This window comes from Crinia signifera, chromosome 7 (assembly GCF_055691185.1).
Source record: "Crinia signifera chromosome 7, ASM5569118v1, whole genome shotgun sequence".
In the NCBI taxonomy this organism is placed as follows: Eukaryota; Metazoa; Chordata; class Amphibia; order Anura; family Myobatrachidae; genus Crinia; species Crinia signifera.
This window is the reverse complement of record NC_139223.1, coordinates 59,913,340-59,926,089: the sequence shown is the minus strand read 5'-3', so window position 1 is coordinate 59,926,089 and position 12,750 is coordinate 59,913,340. Positions and strand designations below refer to the sequence as shown.

At 45.2% G+C, this 12,750-nt stretch overlaps 1 protein-coding gene across 1 annotated transcript; it reads left to right on the top strand.

The window, feature by feature from the left end:
• Positions 1-3,127: 3,127 nt before the first annotated feature.
• Positions 3,128-12,750, top strand: BRI3 (brain protein I3). The gene is made up of 3 exons (XM_083153167.1): positions 3,128-3,490; positions 9,651-9,756; positions 12,255-12,750. Exons 1-3 carry the CDS (start codon positions 3,319-3,321, stop codon positions 12,385-12,387), a joined length of 411 nt encoding a protein of 136 aa, XP_083009293.1. The 5' UTR covers positions 3,128-3,318; the 3' UTR covers positions 12,388-12,750.

Here is a 12,750-nt window from a genome sequence, read left to right as displayed (position 1 = left end):
TTACGGTGGTATGCGCAAGGTGCGGACATGCCCCACCCATTAGGTAGAACCTTGCTCACCAATCCTTACCTTCCCCTGCGACACATCATGGTATGTTATGGTTAAAGTGTTGTTAAGTTAATAAAATCTGTGACAATTTGGTCCAATGGACGTGTCGTCTCGTTTATTTTTATATGCGTGGGTGGAGGGGGCCGCCGGGTAGTCAGCCTCTCCCCCTTATGGGAGGGTAGGAGACAAAACATCAGAGCTAGGTGCACTGAGTGCACCTACATGGAGGGCTTCCAACAACCCATTACAACACCGCTGGTCTGGGCAGCCTTGGGGCCCTTAGCCCCCAGGAGCTCTGCTGTACCGATGATAGATAGGTGTCTGTGGGGCAAACTACTCTACTGCTTTGGGACTCCTATACGGTCAGATGTAAGTTAATTTTCTAAAACATACGACCCAGGGCGACTAGCACATGTGCTTACACCGTGGTGCCCCGCTGTGTATTACTCACCTCTCTGGGATTCTCCCTGATTTGGTGGCAACCCTCCAGGAGGATTGTCCCAGAATCCAGGTGACTGGAAAAGCCTGGATAGCCTCACGCACTGCCACTGACACACTGCCCGGCCTGCTGCAGACAAGCTTAGGTTGGTTGCCCCCGGGACAGAATGGTACTGCCCAGAGTAGTGAGGGTGAGGGCAGAAGTGACAGGTGGAAGCACTGTACTAGAGCATAGAGGTGGGGCGGAAGTAGCGGTCCAGTAGCTGACTGAGTGTGAGCCAGCTGCTAGGCAGAAGCCAGGACTCAGGAGCAGTGCAGTTGTGTGGTTAGGATGTGGCACTATAGAATAGCTTTTCTATAGGTAAGCTCAAAGCACCCCTCTACATATGCCTTCCCTCTATAGATGCTGCAAATTGCAGCATTTAAAGAGGGTAGGAAGCATGTAATCCCCCATGGCAGTGGGCATATAATCCCCTTGGCAATGAGCATTTAAACTCCCCCTGGGCAACAAGTATGTAATCACCCTGGGCAACAAGTATGGGATCCCCACTGGGTAACAAGCAGTGCTATTTTTCAGCAGGAACTCAGTTCCTGAACCTCTAATTACATATGACATCATCAGGAACTACAAATGTACTTTCCATAAGATAAGTTTTATTTTAAAGTCACATGTGAGTGCCTTTGTTTCTAAATGCTATATACACATCTATCTCTCCCTCCCTCTCTTTATTATATATATTATTTTTTATTTAATTGATCCAACCCCAGACCTGGAGTTCCTGCACCTATTTTTCCAGAAAAATAGTACTGGTAACAAGTATGTAATCCCCCTGGGCAAAAAGTATGGAACCCCCCCTGGGCAACAAGTATGGAATCCCCCTGGGCAATGAGCATGTAATCCCCACAGCAACAAGCATGAAACCCCTGGCATAGAGTAAGAAACCTCTGGCGATGAACATGCAACCCCTGGCAACAAGCATGGGTACTCTTTACTTAGAAGGGCGCCCATCTCGGCCATCTCGGGCATTGAATGCACTAAAAAATCAGGTGCGATGCGACAGACGAGATGCCCGAGATTTCCCATAGGGAACAATGTTAAATGTCTCAATTGACCCGATTTTCCTGTTCAATGCCTCAATTGACCCAATTTTTCCATAGGAAACAATGTTAAATGGGCCACAGAGGCCAAATAGGCACCCTGAAGTGAATAATGGCCACCTGAATTGTTAACGCCACCCCACGATCAACGTCAACCCGAAGCGTGGCGAGCGGCGGCGGTACGCGTCCTACGACCTTTTCATACCCCCACTATCCACGTCGGCGTGGAGTTGAGAATAGAAAGTGTGGCGAGCGCAGCGAGCCACCGAGCCCGAAGCGTGGCGAGCGCAGCGAGCCCCGCGAGGGGACGCGGATACCTTCACAGGTATCCGCGTCCCCTCGCGGGCTTCACAGCTGTCCGCGAACCCTCGCGGGGCTCGCTGCGCTCGCCACGCTTCGGGCTCGGTGGCTCGCTGCGCTCGCCACACTTTCTATTCTCAACTCCACGCCGACGTGGATAGTAGGGGTATGAAAAGGTCGTAGGACGCGTACCGCCGCCCCGCGCGGGCTCGCTGCGCTCGCCGCGCATCGGGTTGACGTTGATCGTGGGGTGGCGTTAACAATTCGGGTGGCCATTATACACTTCAGGGTGCCTATTTGGCCTCTGTGGCCCATTTAACATTGTTTCCTATGGAAAAATCGGGTCAATTGAGGCATTGAACAGGAAAATTGGGTCAATTGAGACATTTAACATTGTTCCCTATGGGAAATCTCGGGCATCTCGTCGGTTGATCGCACCCGATTTTTTAGTGCATTCAATGCCCGAGATTTTTTACTAACGATGCCCACGATCAAAATCGTGGGCGCCCTTCTAAGTAAAGAGTACCCAAGCATGTATGTAAGCGGTACTTATGTTGCATAATATGTTATAGACATTATGGTTTGTGGTATAAAATGTAATGGGCAATACGACGTGTGGTATAATATGTAATAGGGATTAAAGTGTGTGCTATAATGTGTACTAGGCATTATGGCAATGTGTACTAGGCATTATGGCATAATGTGTAGTAGTTATTTTGTTGTGTGGCATATTGTGCGCCTTCTTCCAATTTCTTGTTGATGGTGGTTTTGCCAGATTTTTAGTGAGGGAGTTGGTAATCTCACTCCATGGTTTTCCATTGGTCTCCAGGAATCGACGATGCATGAGGTGGCAACCCTACCCCATTGGGTAGGGGAAGAGATCCAAACCTGTATCTACACCATGTATAACATTACTATTCAAACCTCCAGCCTTTATTCATACACTCTGCATTAACCTACACAGGTTATATAACAAATTGAAATCACCATCCAGCACTGCAGCATTAATACTGCACAGTAGTAAATGGAAGATAATATTCTGCATAGAGTCCCTCCAGTCCCTGTGTATATAATGCCACCTTATAGCACCCTGATGCCAGGCTCCTGTCACTCTATAGAGGGTCCCCCCAGCCAGCAGCAGCATCAGGTGCCACTGCCGCCGATTTGACTGTCCCTTTAAGAGGCGCTTCCTGCTGCCGGCCAGGCAGAGTCACGCAGCAGCAAGGGACGATCACATGATCCGAGTCTTGTGACTGGCGTTGCTGCGCTCACTCACTCCAGTCCCCGCACATTAGGAAGAGGGAGTGTGAGTGCTAGTGTGTGCCTCTGGGAGCTGCTGACAGCGGGATAACCCGGGAGCCAGGTTCCTGCCAACCTGTGCTCACCTGCCTGCTGCACCCAGCGTCTCCTCCGCCGCTCTCACCGGGAGCCAGCATGGACAGCAAGCCCCTACTGCAGGACAGACCCCCAGCCTACTCTCCGGCGGCTCCGGGGGGGTACGAGTACGGGCAGCCGCCGCAGAACTATGGAACTATGCCGGGAGCCCCCCAGACTGCAGCTCAGACCGTGTATCAGCCTCCTGCATACCCTTACCCCACTGGCACCGGTGGGTACCCTGCACACAGCAGCCCGGGCTGCTGCTCACAGGCTGTAATATATATATATATATATATATATATATATATATATATATATATATATATATATTTATTTGATGGTCATCTATATTTTCATGCCAATTCAATTAGGGGTGATGTTACCCAACAGTGATTTGTTGCTATGTTCTGCCCTTTGCTGGACTTGTCAATTGCTGTCGAATAGTGGTGTGTACAAAAATCTGTGAGTCTGGGCTGAGAGTGTCTGAGGGATGGCATGGTCTGCTGCATTTATATGCCTTTACCTCTAACTGAATTGGCCTTTTTATATATTTTAGGGTAATTCTGGTTGCCTGCAACTAGTAGCAACTGACACCTATTGAGGTGCGCAGGAATATCTGTGATGCTGGACTACTGTATGTGGTCACCATGTGCAGCTGTATGCATCCCTTTCCCATCTTCTCTTATTATAGTTTTTAGACAATCATTTGATTTTATTAAGAACTATTTCTGGTAAATCAATGCACGCTGGCTACGTGTTATTTGCATTTCAACACAGGACTATCGGTCTTAGATCTGGAGCTGTGGCAGTGATCCAATGGTCTGTTACATTAGTGACAAACCATTGGTATGGATATACAACCGCTTCCCTCTCCAGCTGTTTCTTAGCTTTTTTTTCACCCAACCTGTGGCTATTCAGCTGTTGCGAACTACAAGTTGCAGCATGCCCTGGCACAGGTTTGCTGTTAGATGCTAAAACTGTGGCAAGACTTGCTGGAATGTTAGTTTCACAACAGCTGCAGTGGAACAGAGGTTGACAAGAAAGTACTCAAAGTGTAATAGTGGGCCTTATTTTGGTTCATTCTTTCTGACAAAATCCTTCTTAGATGGGCAAAACCATGTGCACTGCAGGTGGGGCAGATGTAACATGTGCAGAGAGAATTAGATTTGGGTGGGGTTTTACTTCAAAGTGAGATCTATATTGCAGTGTAAAAATAAAGCAGTCAGTATTTTTCCTGCATAGAAACAAAATTACTCACCCAAATCTAATTCTCTCTGCACATGTTACATCTGCCCCCCCCCCCTGCAGTGTACATGGTTTTGTCCATCTAAGAAGGATTTTGTCAGAAAGAATGAACCAAAATAAGGCCCAGTGTCTGACATGTGACCTGCCAGTGCTTGATACGGCGATCAGGTGATGCCTGAAAACCAATGGGTCCATTGTGTGTCTCAAAAATGGGATGCTTCCTGTCTTCATGCAACTAACGGTCCAGTGGTTTCCACACTGTGTGCCGTGGTGCCCTGTATTGGTGGTCCTTGACCAATTCAAATTATTCCTGACCATGTGGACAAACAGAATTGGATGCTGTCCATTACCACATAACTGACACTAATGCTGGGTACACACCTAAAGATTTAGATGTCCATTTTGTCTGAATGGAGCAAAAATCAGCTAATGTATGGGAGCAAATGGCTCTGGAATGATGGAATGCAGATATTGGTCAATCAGACAAATTGGTTGAATCTGTTTGATTTCACAAACGTATCCGGAATGTTTTGGGGCAAATGGACAGTTTTTTTCTTATTTTTATTTTGCTCCCATGGGTTACCAGATTGTTATTCCCACCAGATAGATTGGGCAGATAAATCTCTAGGCACGTACCCAGCTTTAGGATGAGATCTGTATTAACACGATTTACTTAACTTGGGAACCACTGCGTAACCACTGAATTCTGTTACAGCATCCGTTTCCATTAGCTTGGATTAGGAAGCCTTTATTGTTGTCCCAAAGTGGCCACCGCTTCTTCTGTGTGTAAAGGACTCCACCTAACTGTACAAACTCCGCTAGCTCCTATTAGTCATTTTTTAGCTCTAATTTAAAACAAAACCCCTGTGGTTTCCTGATTTTGATCATTTGTCATGTGGACTTTGCCTTCCTCTGGGAATTCCTGCTGCATAATTATCATGTGATAGACAGGTCATGTTTAGCAGAGTACTGGCCTGAAATCATGTTGCAACCCCACAGGAGGGTTCTTGTCCTCTTACAAAACTATACATTTTCTTCCAATACATTCTAAACGGGAAAAAAAGGGGTTGTCGGATATCCTAGAAGCCGCTTCTAATTTAACTTTCTTTTCTCTTCTGTAATTGTCTAGAACAGGGGTTCCCAAATCTTCTTGTAATCACGGCACCCTAGAGCAGTGGTTCCCAACCCTGGTCCTCAAGTACCCCCAACAGTGCACGTTTTCCAGGTCTCCACACAAGTGACATAATTAGCTCCACCTGTGGATCTTTTAAAAGGTGTCTGAATAATGAGTGCACCTGCTGGGTGATCTGGAAAACGTGCACTGTTGGGGGTACTTGAGGACCAGGGTTGGGAACCACTGCCCTAGAGTATCAGAATTTTTCCAAGGCACCCCTAGGCCCCCCAAAATATATATCAAATTAAGTAGATTGTGTTTATATGTGCTTCTTAGGTTCAGTTTTACGGTAAAGGGCAGGATTTGGTTCTGATTGTACACATTTTATGATTGGCAGCCACCAGCTCTGGTTTTGTCCAGAAATATTTGATCATAAATTATTATTATTTGAATTGGTCCTGGACAACCAACCCGAGGCACCCCTGCAAGTGTCCCGAGGCACCCCAGGGAGCCTAGGCGCACAGTTTGGGAACCACTGGTCTAGAACCCAGTAAATAGGCCACTATAGGTCCTATAGCAGTGGTTCTCAACCTCGGTCACCAGGACCCCCCAACAGTGCATGTTTTCCAGCTCACCCGGCAGGTGCACTTATTATTCACTGGCACATGGTGGGGGGGGGGTGGGGGGGGGTAGGGGGATCTGCGGACTGAGGTCGAGAACCACGTCCTTTAGCTTATAACCTATATCAGGGCTCTTCTAGCTATTTTTGTTTATCTAAAGCAGGAATTCTCAAACTCTGTTCTCAGGACCCCACACAGTTCATGTTTTCCAGGTCACCAGGCAGGTGCACTCATTACTCATTGACACATTTTAAAAGATCCACAGCTGTAGCTAATTATTTCACTTGTGATTCTGTGAGGGGACTTGCAAACCATGCACTGTGTGGGGTCCTGAGGACTTATGTTGGCTACACACCAGAACAACCATGATTGTGAAACGATTTCCTTGATATCGTACGATGGTCGCACAATGGATGGGGGTACACTATCTGCAACCAATCCAATGTAGATGACTAATCTCTAGTGCAGTAGGTAAAATCTCCAAAGTGACCCAACATCCGACGGGGACACGCAGCGGATCGGAGTTGCATTGAAGACCTGCACAATTCTGCTCTATTTACATACAATTGGTTGTAAGATGAGACAAAATTGGGGTAATTTAGCTCCAATTGTTCTGGTGTGTACCCAGCATAAAGCTATTTGGTGAAGTATTTTGCTATATGTAATACTGATGGAAAAATACTACTTAATGCAGATTGTAAATGGATGGATGACATCATCTTTTCTTGAGGTTAACTAAACAATCTGAAAAACATCAGTCTTCTGAACATGGAATAAACCATCTCTTGGCATGCAGTTGTCTTACAGGTTCCTTCCATCAAATGCCAGTCAAAGTGGGAAGTTTTCTATAAAAACAGAAAATCCACAGGAAATGAGGACGGTCTGCAATGCAGAATAACAAGGGGTGGCGGCGTTTTATTCACAGGCCTGCACTAGAACTTTCACTTTCTGAATGTGTGTCTTAAGGTGGATACACAATAGGACTGATGCAGGTTTGGCTGGATCTAGCATAGCTGCTGCTTCTTTGAATGTAGCAGCAGTGCTTACATATGGCACTGTAGCAGGAGGTGTCTGGGACAAATAGCTGCCTCCTTCAATCATCTGTGGTCCCTGCCATATCCAGGGGCACACCATCATATCATTATGCAACGCCAGCCTAGTAACCCTGAGGTTACGCAGGCCAGCCATCACCGTTCTGTTGTTGAGGCCAGGAAATCTCTTTTGGAAGACTGCACGCCTTGGCACTCCCTCCAACACAGAGGGGATATGGTCATAGGGTCTACAGCATGTTGGTCGACATGGTTCTAGGACTACAGGTCATTAGATCGTCACAAGCATTAGATCGACAGTCAAAAGGAGTTTTTAACTGTTTTTTTTTGGGCTGACAGGTGGTATTTCATGCCCTAGCATCCACTAGGGCGTGGTGGGAGAATAATATAGTGTGCCAAGCCCAGCGAGTGAATGCGGTGCACTGGAAACTGTGTCGACATTCGGGTCAAACAGTGAAAAACCCATGTTGACCTTTTGACTGTCGACCTAATGCTTGTGTCGACCTATTGACCTGTCGATCTTGACCCATGTCGACCTAATGCTTGTAGACCAACATGCTGTAGACCAAACGATCCCAACCCACACAGAGGCCACCATCGCCCTCACCCTGCCAACCGGTGGCTGCAGACTGTCATGTGACGTCTTTAGCCACACAGCCTGAATCAGGCCCACTACGCCATCTATTTTGTAATCTTAGTAACGTCGACCAATCTGTATGACTATCGTACAGCGTGTGTGTGTACCCAATCTATCCTTTACACGCGCTGTTCATCGCATCGCCCCATCTGATGTTCTGCACGCCAGATGGGAAGGTGCTCCGTACATTGTGTTACGTGTACGCAGGACCACATGATATGTTGGACTTTGGCATTTGTCACTCTCCTTCTGTACACAATGATTGCATAGTGTGTACAGGAGCGAAAATTACTGGACAGGGATATGTTGTGTCATCTTCCTGAAGATTGCATTGTGTGTATGCTAGACATTGTGTGCTCTGGGATTATGACTGTAGTGAAATGGAAATAACTAGTGCATCCTTTTATTAAGTTCATTAATAGGGTATCCAGATTAAATAGCAAATGACTAAATGTTTCTTATTACATTTTTCAGACCTTTTTTAACACCATTGCGAGCAAAATGTTAGCAATGTTAATATTTAACTTCCTAAGTGTGTTCCCGGACTGATACGTGGAAGTGCTTACAGCAGTACATGGCTTCTCAAATATTGGCTCTTCCCCCAGAAAGGAGATGTACTGCACAGCCAGCTTCTGTCTCCGCTGAGAGACCACTGTGGCCTTTCTCACATGCTTTATCAGTCCTGTCCACGCTTCAGGGCAGCTGATGTCTGTGTGGATGTGGAATAATGAATGCCTTGAACAGACTCATTTACTTCATGTAAAATTAGATAAGCTGGTCATGTGACAGGCTACAGCATTGTCAGGCCTATCGGCATATAGACTGCCAGGAGGGAGGGGTTAGCTGAGGGGAATGGTTGATGGACAAGCCGTTATCTTGTAACTAGAAAAACAACTCGTGCTCTGGCAATGAAATACTCTTTGTAGACTAAGAAGTAGGATTTTCCCAAGTTTAAAGGACAATGAAAGACAAAACAAAAAGTTCATGCAGATTAACAATATGAAAGATGTTAAGCCAGAGAGGTCCTGAAGTTTTAGGGAAGGTCATTATCACCTGACATGTGGAATGTAGTCAGGTGATGGCCTGATGTTTACCCATTGCTGCGTTGTGCCAACGCTGCCAATAGTGGTTATTGCCAGCCTGATATAGGTCATGTTCTACCCAAAACATACGGGTTCTGATTGCCCTTTTGCCGGGACCTTACTTAATTGTATGCTTACAGTAACAGTGAATGCCACCGGTTTTGATAATCTGGATGCGTGAAGTGCGCAAATATCACTTCACGCGTCATGCCCAAGAACATTGGGCGGGTTTAACCATTGTATGTTGTTACAAATGGTCTATCTGGGCACAATCAGCGTGTACCCCACAACAATTGAATAGGACCTGCCATCACTTGTCAAATTAGACAGGAGATCAGTCACTATGGAAACTGTCAACAAAATACTATAGGGACCCACCTCCAGTCCTTATTCCTTACCGCATCACACGGCAGTATATGTGTGGTCCCCAGCTCTGCTTCTAGTGTCGCCATACTAGCAGCAGTGATTCTGAAAGCCTATTACTGATCATGACTGGCTGGCTTCCAATGGGAGGGTGAGTGGTTCTGTCTTGTTACAGGTACATTGTCTAGTGAGCTTATCACTACTTATACTCCTGCTTCTATCTTCATGTAATCAACCTATTAAATTAAGATGTATTAATATATATATTTTTCATTTCAGGATACATGCCATCACCACAGACGAACTACCCAAGCACATACACGATTATCCAACAGCCAGCAGCAGTGACTTCTGTGGTAGTGGTTGGGGGGTGCCCGGCTTGCAGGTATTTTATTTGTGCATTTGTAGTGTTGTGGTTTGTTTTTGTTCCTGTCTTAAAGAGGCAAACTACATGCATTGCCCCCACCCATACACTTTTATTTTCCTCACCTGATTCATATACACCAGGCATGTCCAAACTATGGCCCTCCAGTTGTTGTGAAACCACAAGTCCCATCATGCCTTGCCACAGTTTTGCTATTAGGAAATGCTAAAAATATGGCAAGGCATGCTGGGATGTATAGTTTCACAACAGCTGGAGGGCCATAGTTTGGACATACCTGACATACACTGTCAAGAATCTTTTTCAGCTGTAGCTTCTGTAGCGCAGTACACAATAGAAAGAATACAAGGCAAAAACACTTGTATTTCTTATACCACTTTCAGACAGAAATATCTGAAAATCCCTGCCCAGCATTTTAAATTCCGGGACATTTTGCCAGAAGCAGCCTAAACCCCTTCACAAAGAAGATTACCGGAGTTAGTAATTTTGCTGAATAACAGCGGTATTTCTTCTGCGTGATGGGGTCAACCCCGGTCCTCGACCCCGGTAAATTCACAAAATTACCAGGTAGAACTGCTTCACCCGGTAATTTTAGTTTTCTGTGTGAAAGGGGTATTATTGAGTTGAATAGAGCCTAGTGGTCAGTTTAGCACCCTGCCCTTTATTAGTGAGGTGGGCATGTTTTTGATATGATGTATCACTACAGTATGAATTTGCCTAAAGGTCCCCATACACGGTGCGATGAGATGCGCTTCTGTCACACATCTCATCACAACTCAAAAAGTATACGCTGCAGATATTTGTTCTAGATCTCATTGCATTGCAAAACCAATGCAATGAGATGAAATATTGTATACAATAATTGTATTATGTATGGGCACCTTTTACATCTCCTCTTTCCAAATATTGATTGATGGTTGACATCCAACTTCATGCCATTATTTAATTGGAAAAGGCTGCAAGATACCTACATTGCATGGCCATTGTGAGTCTCTTGCTGAAACATGGCTGCAAATTACATGTTTTCAATTTACCAACAGTCAACAAAGAACATAATGTAGAACAATGAAACACACTGTACCTGTGACCATGGCTGCAACTAGGGGGGCTGGGTGTGTTACCCATATGTGCATGCAGGTGGGGAAGGGTGGTGGGGGGAGATGGAGCAAAGACAAATTACTGCCTTGCGGGTGAGAATCCTAGTTTCAGCCCTGTCTGACACAACCCGGCAGCAAATGAGATGAATCCAATCTGTCTCTGTACGATAAAGTGAAATGCTTGAGACATAAGAGATTTGGTTCCCTTTTTTATCATGTGACTGTTATAGAATGCAGATCACATGCAGAGACTGTTGTGTATAAACATTTGCAGCACTTATATCTAATCATGTTGTAATACAGCAGAATGTTCGGAGCCTGAGGTCTGCCAGCTACACTTTCTAGCTTCCCACTTCACACATAATAAATACATATGGGGCTGTAGATACGAAATTCATTATATTTGTACATAAGGACATAATCTCTCTGATTTCAATACATTTTGCCCCTCTGTCAACAAGCTTTCATATTCCTTCATTAAAAAAAGTTTTAGGCTGAGCTGTTAGTCACAATTGCACCACTGTCTGCACCTCTTCAACAGATGTGAATCTTCATCCTCTCATGGCTTCTGCCAGGGGACCAAACAGGTGATAGTCCAATGGGGTCGATATCAGGACTATAGGGAGGATGCTTTGACATCTCAAAACAAAGTTTTTGGAGTGTATTGACCGTAAGGGTAGCTGTTTGTATCTGGCTCCTTCTTCATGGCTGACACTTGTGTGACCTTCTTAGAACTTCTCTGTCCATGTATACACACTTCTTTGTGCACAGTATGTAGAATGTGCTTTATCACAAAGTCTTCGATAAATATCTGCACCAGGCACACCCTCAGACCACACAAAAATATTCACTGCACACTACTTTACTTTCATGAGAATCACAAGTAGGGCAGCCATTTTTTTTGTCCTGCACATCAGTAACCGTGGAGACAGCGACCTAGTATGGAAAGCATTGCTAAGACGTGGCTGACATGTTTTGATATAAATGGAATGTGGATAATTTTGTCTCACCCTTGTATAATTATGAACACAAGTATGCTATTATAGTAATAGTTGTCAATAAGGGGTTTTTATAAGTAACCTAGTAGAAAAATTGAAGTACTTAATAATAAATCTGTCCAATACATCTTGCTGATACCTGTGCTCCACACTATGCTCCTTTGTGTTGCATCACTTCTGTGCCAGAGCCTTGCTTTGAGTGACATGAAAGTGCAAATATGGTTTGCACACATGATTGCATCTCCTGCAGGGGGCGTGATCACTGCCAGCATAGCGGATGTATAGGCCATTGTAGATTGTTTGCTGTTTTACTCACCTCCTAACCCCATAGTTATCTTGTGTATGGAGATGTTGTTTTTACTTTTGAAGCTTAATATTGTGTTTTGTTATTCTTTTTTTGTGCCAGAGTTGGGGTTCTAGAGGATGCCTTCACCTGTCTGGGTATTTTCTGTGCCATCTTCTTCTTCCCGATTGGAATCCTGTTCTGCCTGGCTCTGAGGCAACGGAGATGCCCCAACTGTGGTGCCACATTTGGTTAAGAGGATCCAGGGAGGCGACACTGTCCTACACCTTCTCAATCTAGTTTTAAAAACACAATCCTCCTCTTTAATTACATAGCATCTTTATATCTGGGTGTTTGATACGTTTAATATTCCTGTTCTGCGTAGCGTGGGAGGGAGAGCTCTGTGCCATAGACACACATGGAAGTGTATTCGACTTCCAGACAGCAGTGCCTTCAGAGACTGTACAAAATTCCCAGCTCTGCCCTGTCTTCATGTCCTGTATCAACAAGTCCCTGTCGCTGGTGTTCACCTATTTGTATGTACATTTGTGTCACACCAACCTGAACCATGTATTTGGAAACAATTTTATAGTAAAAACAAAACAGCACTGTGACAATA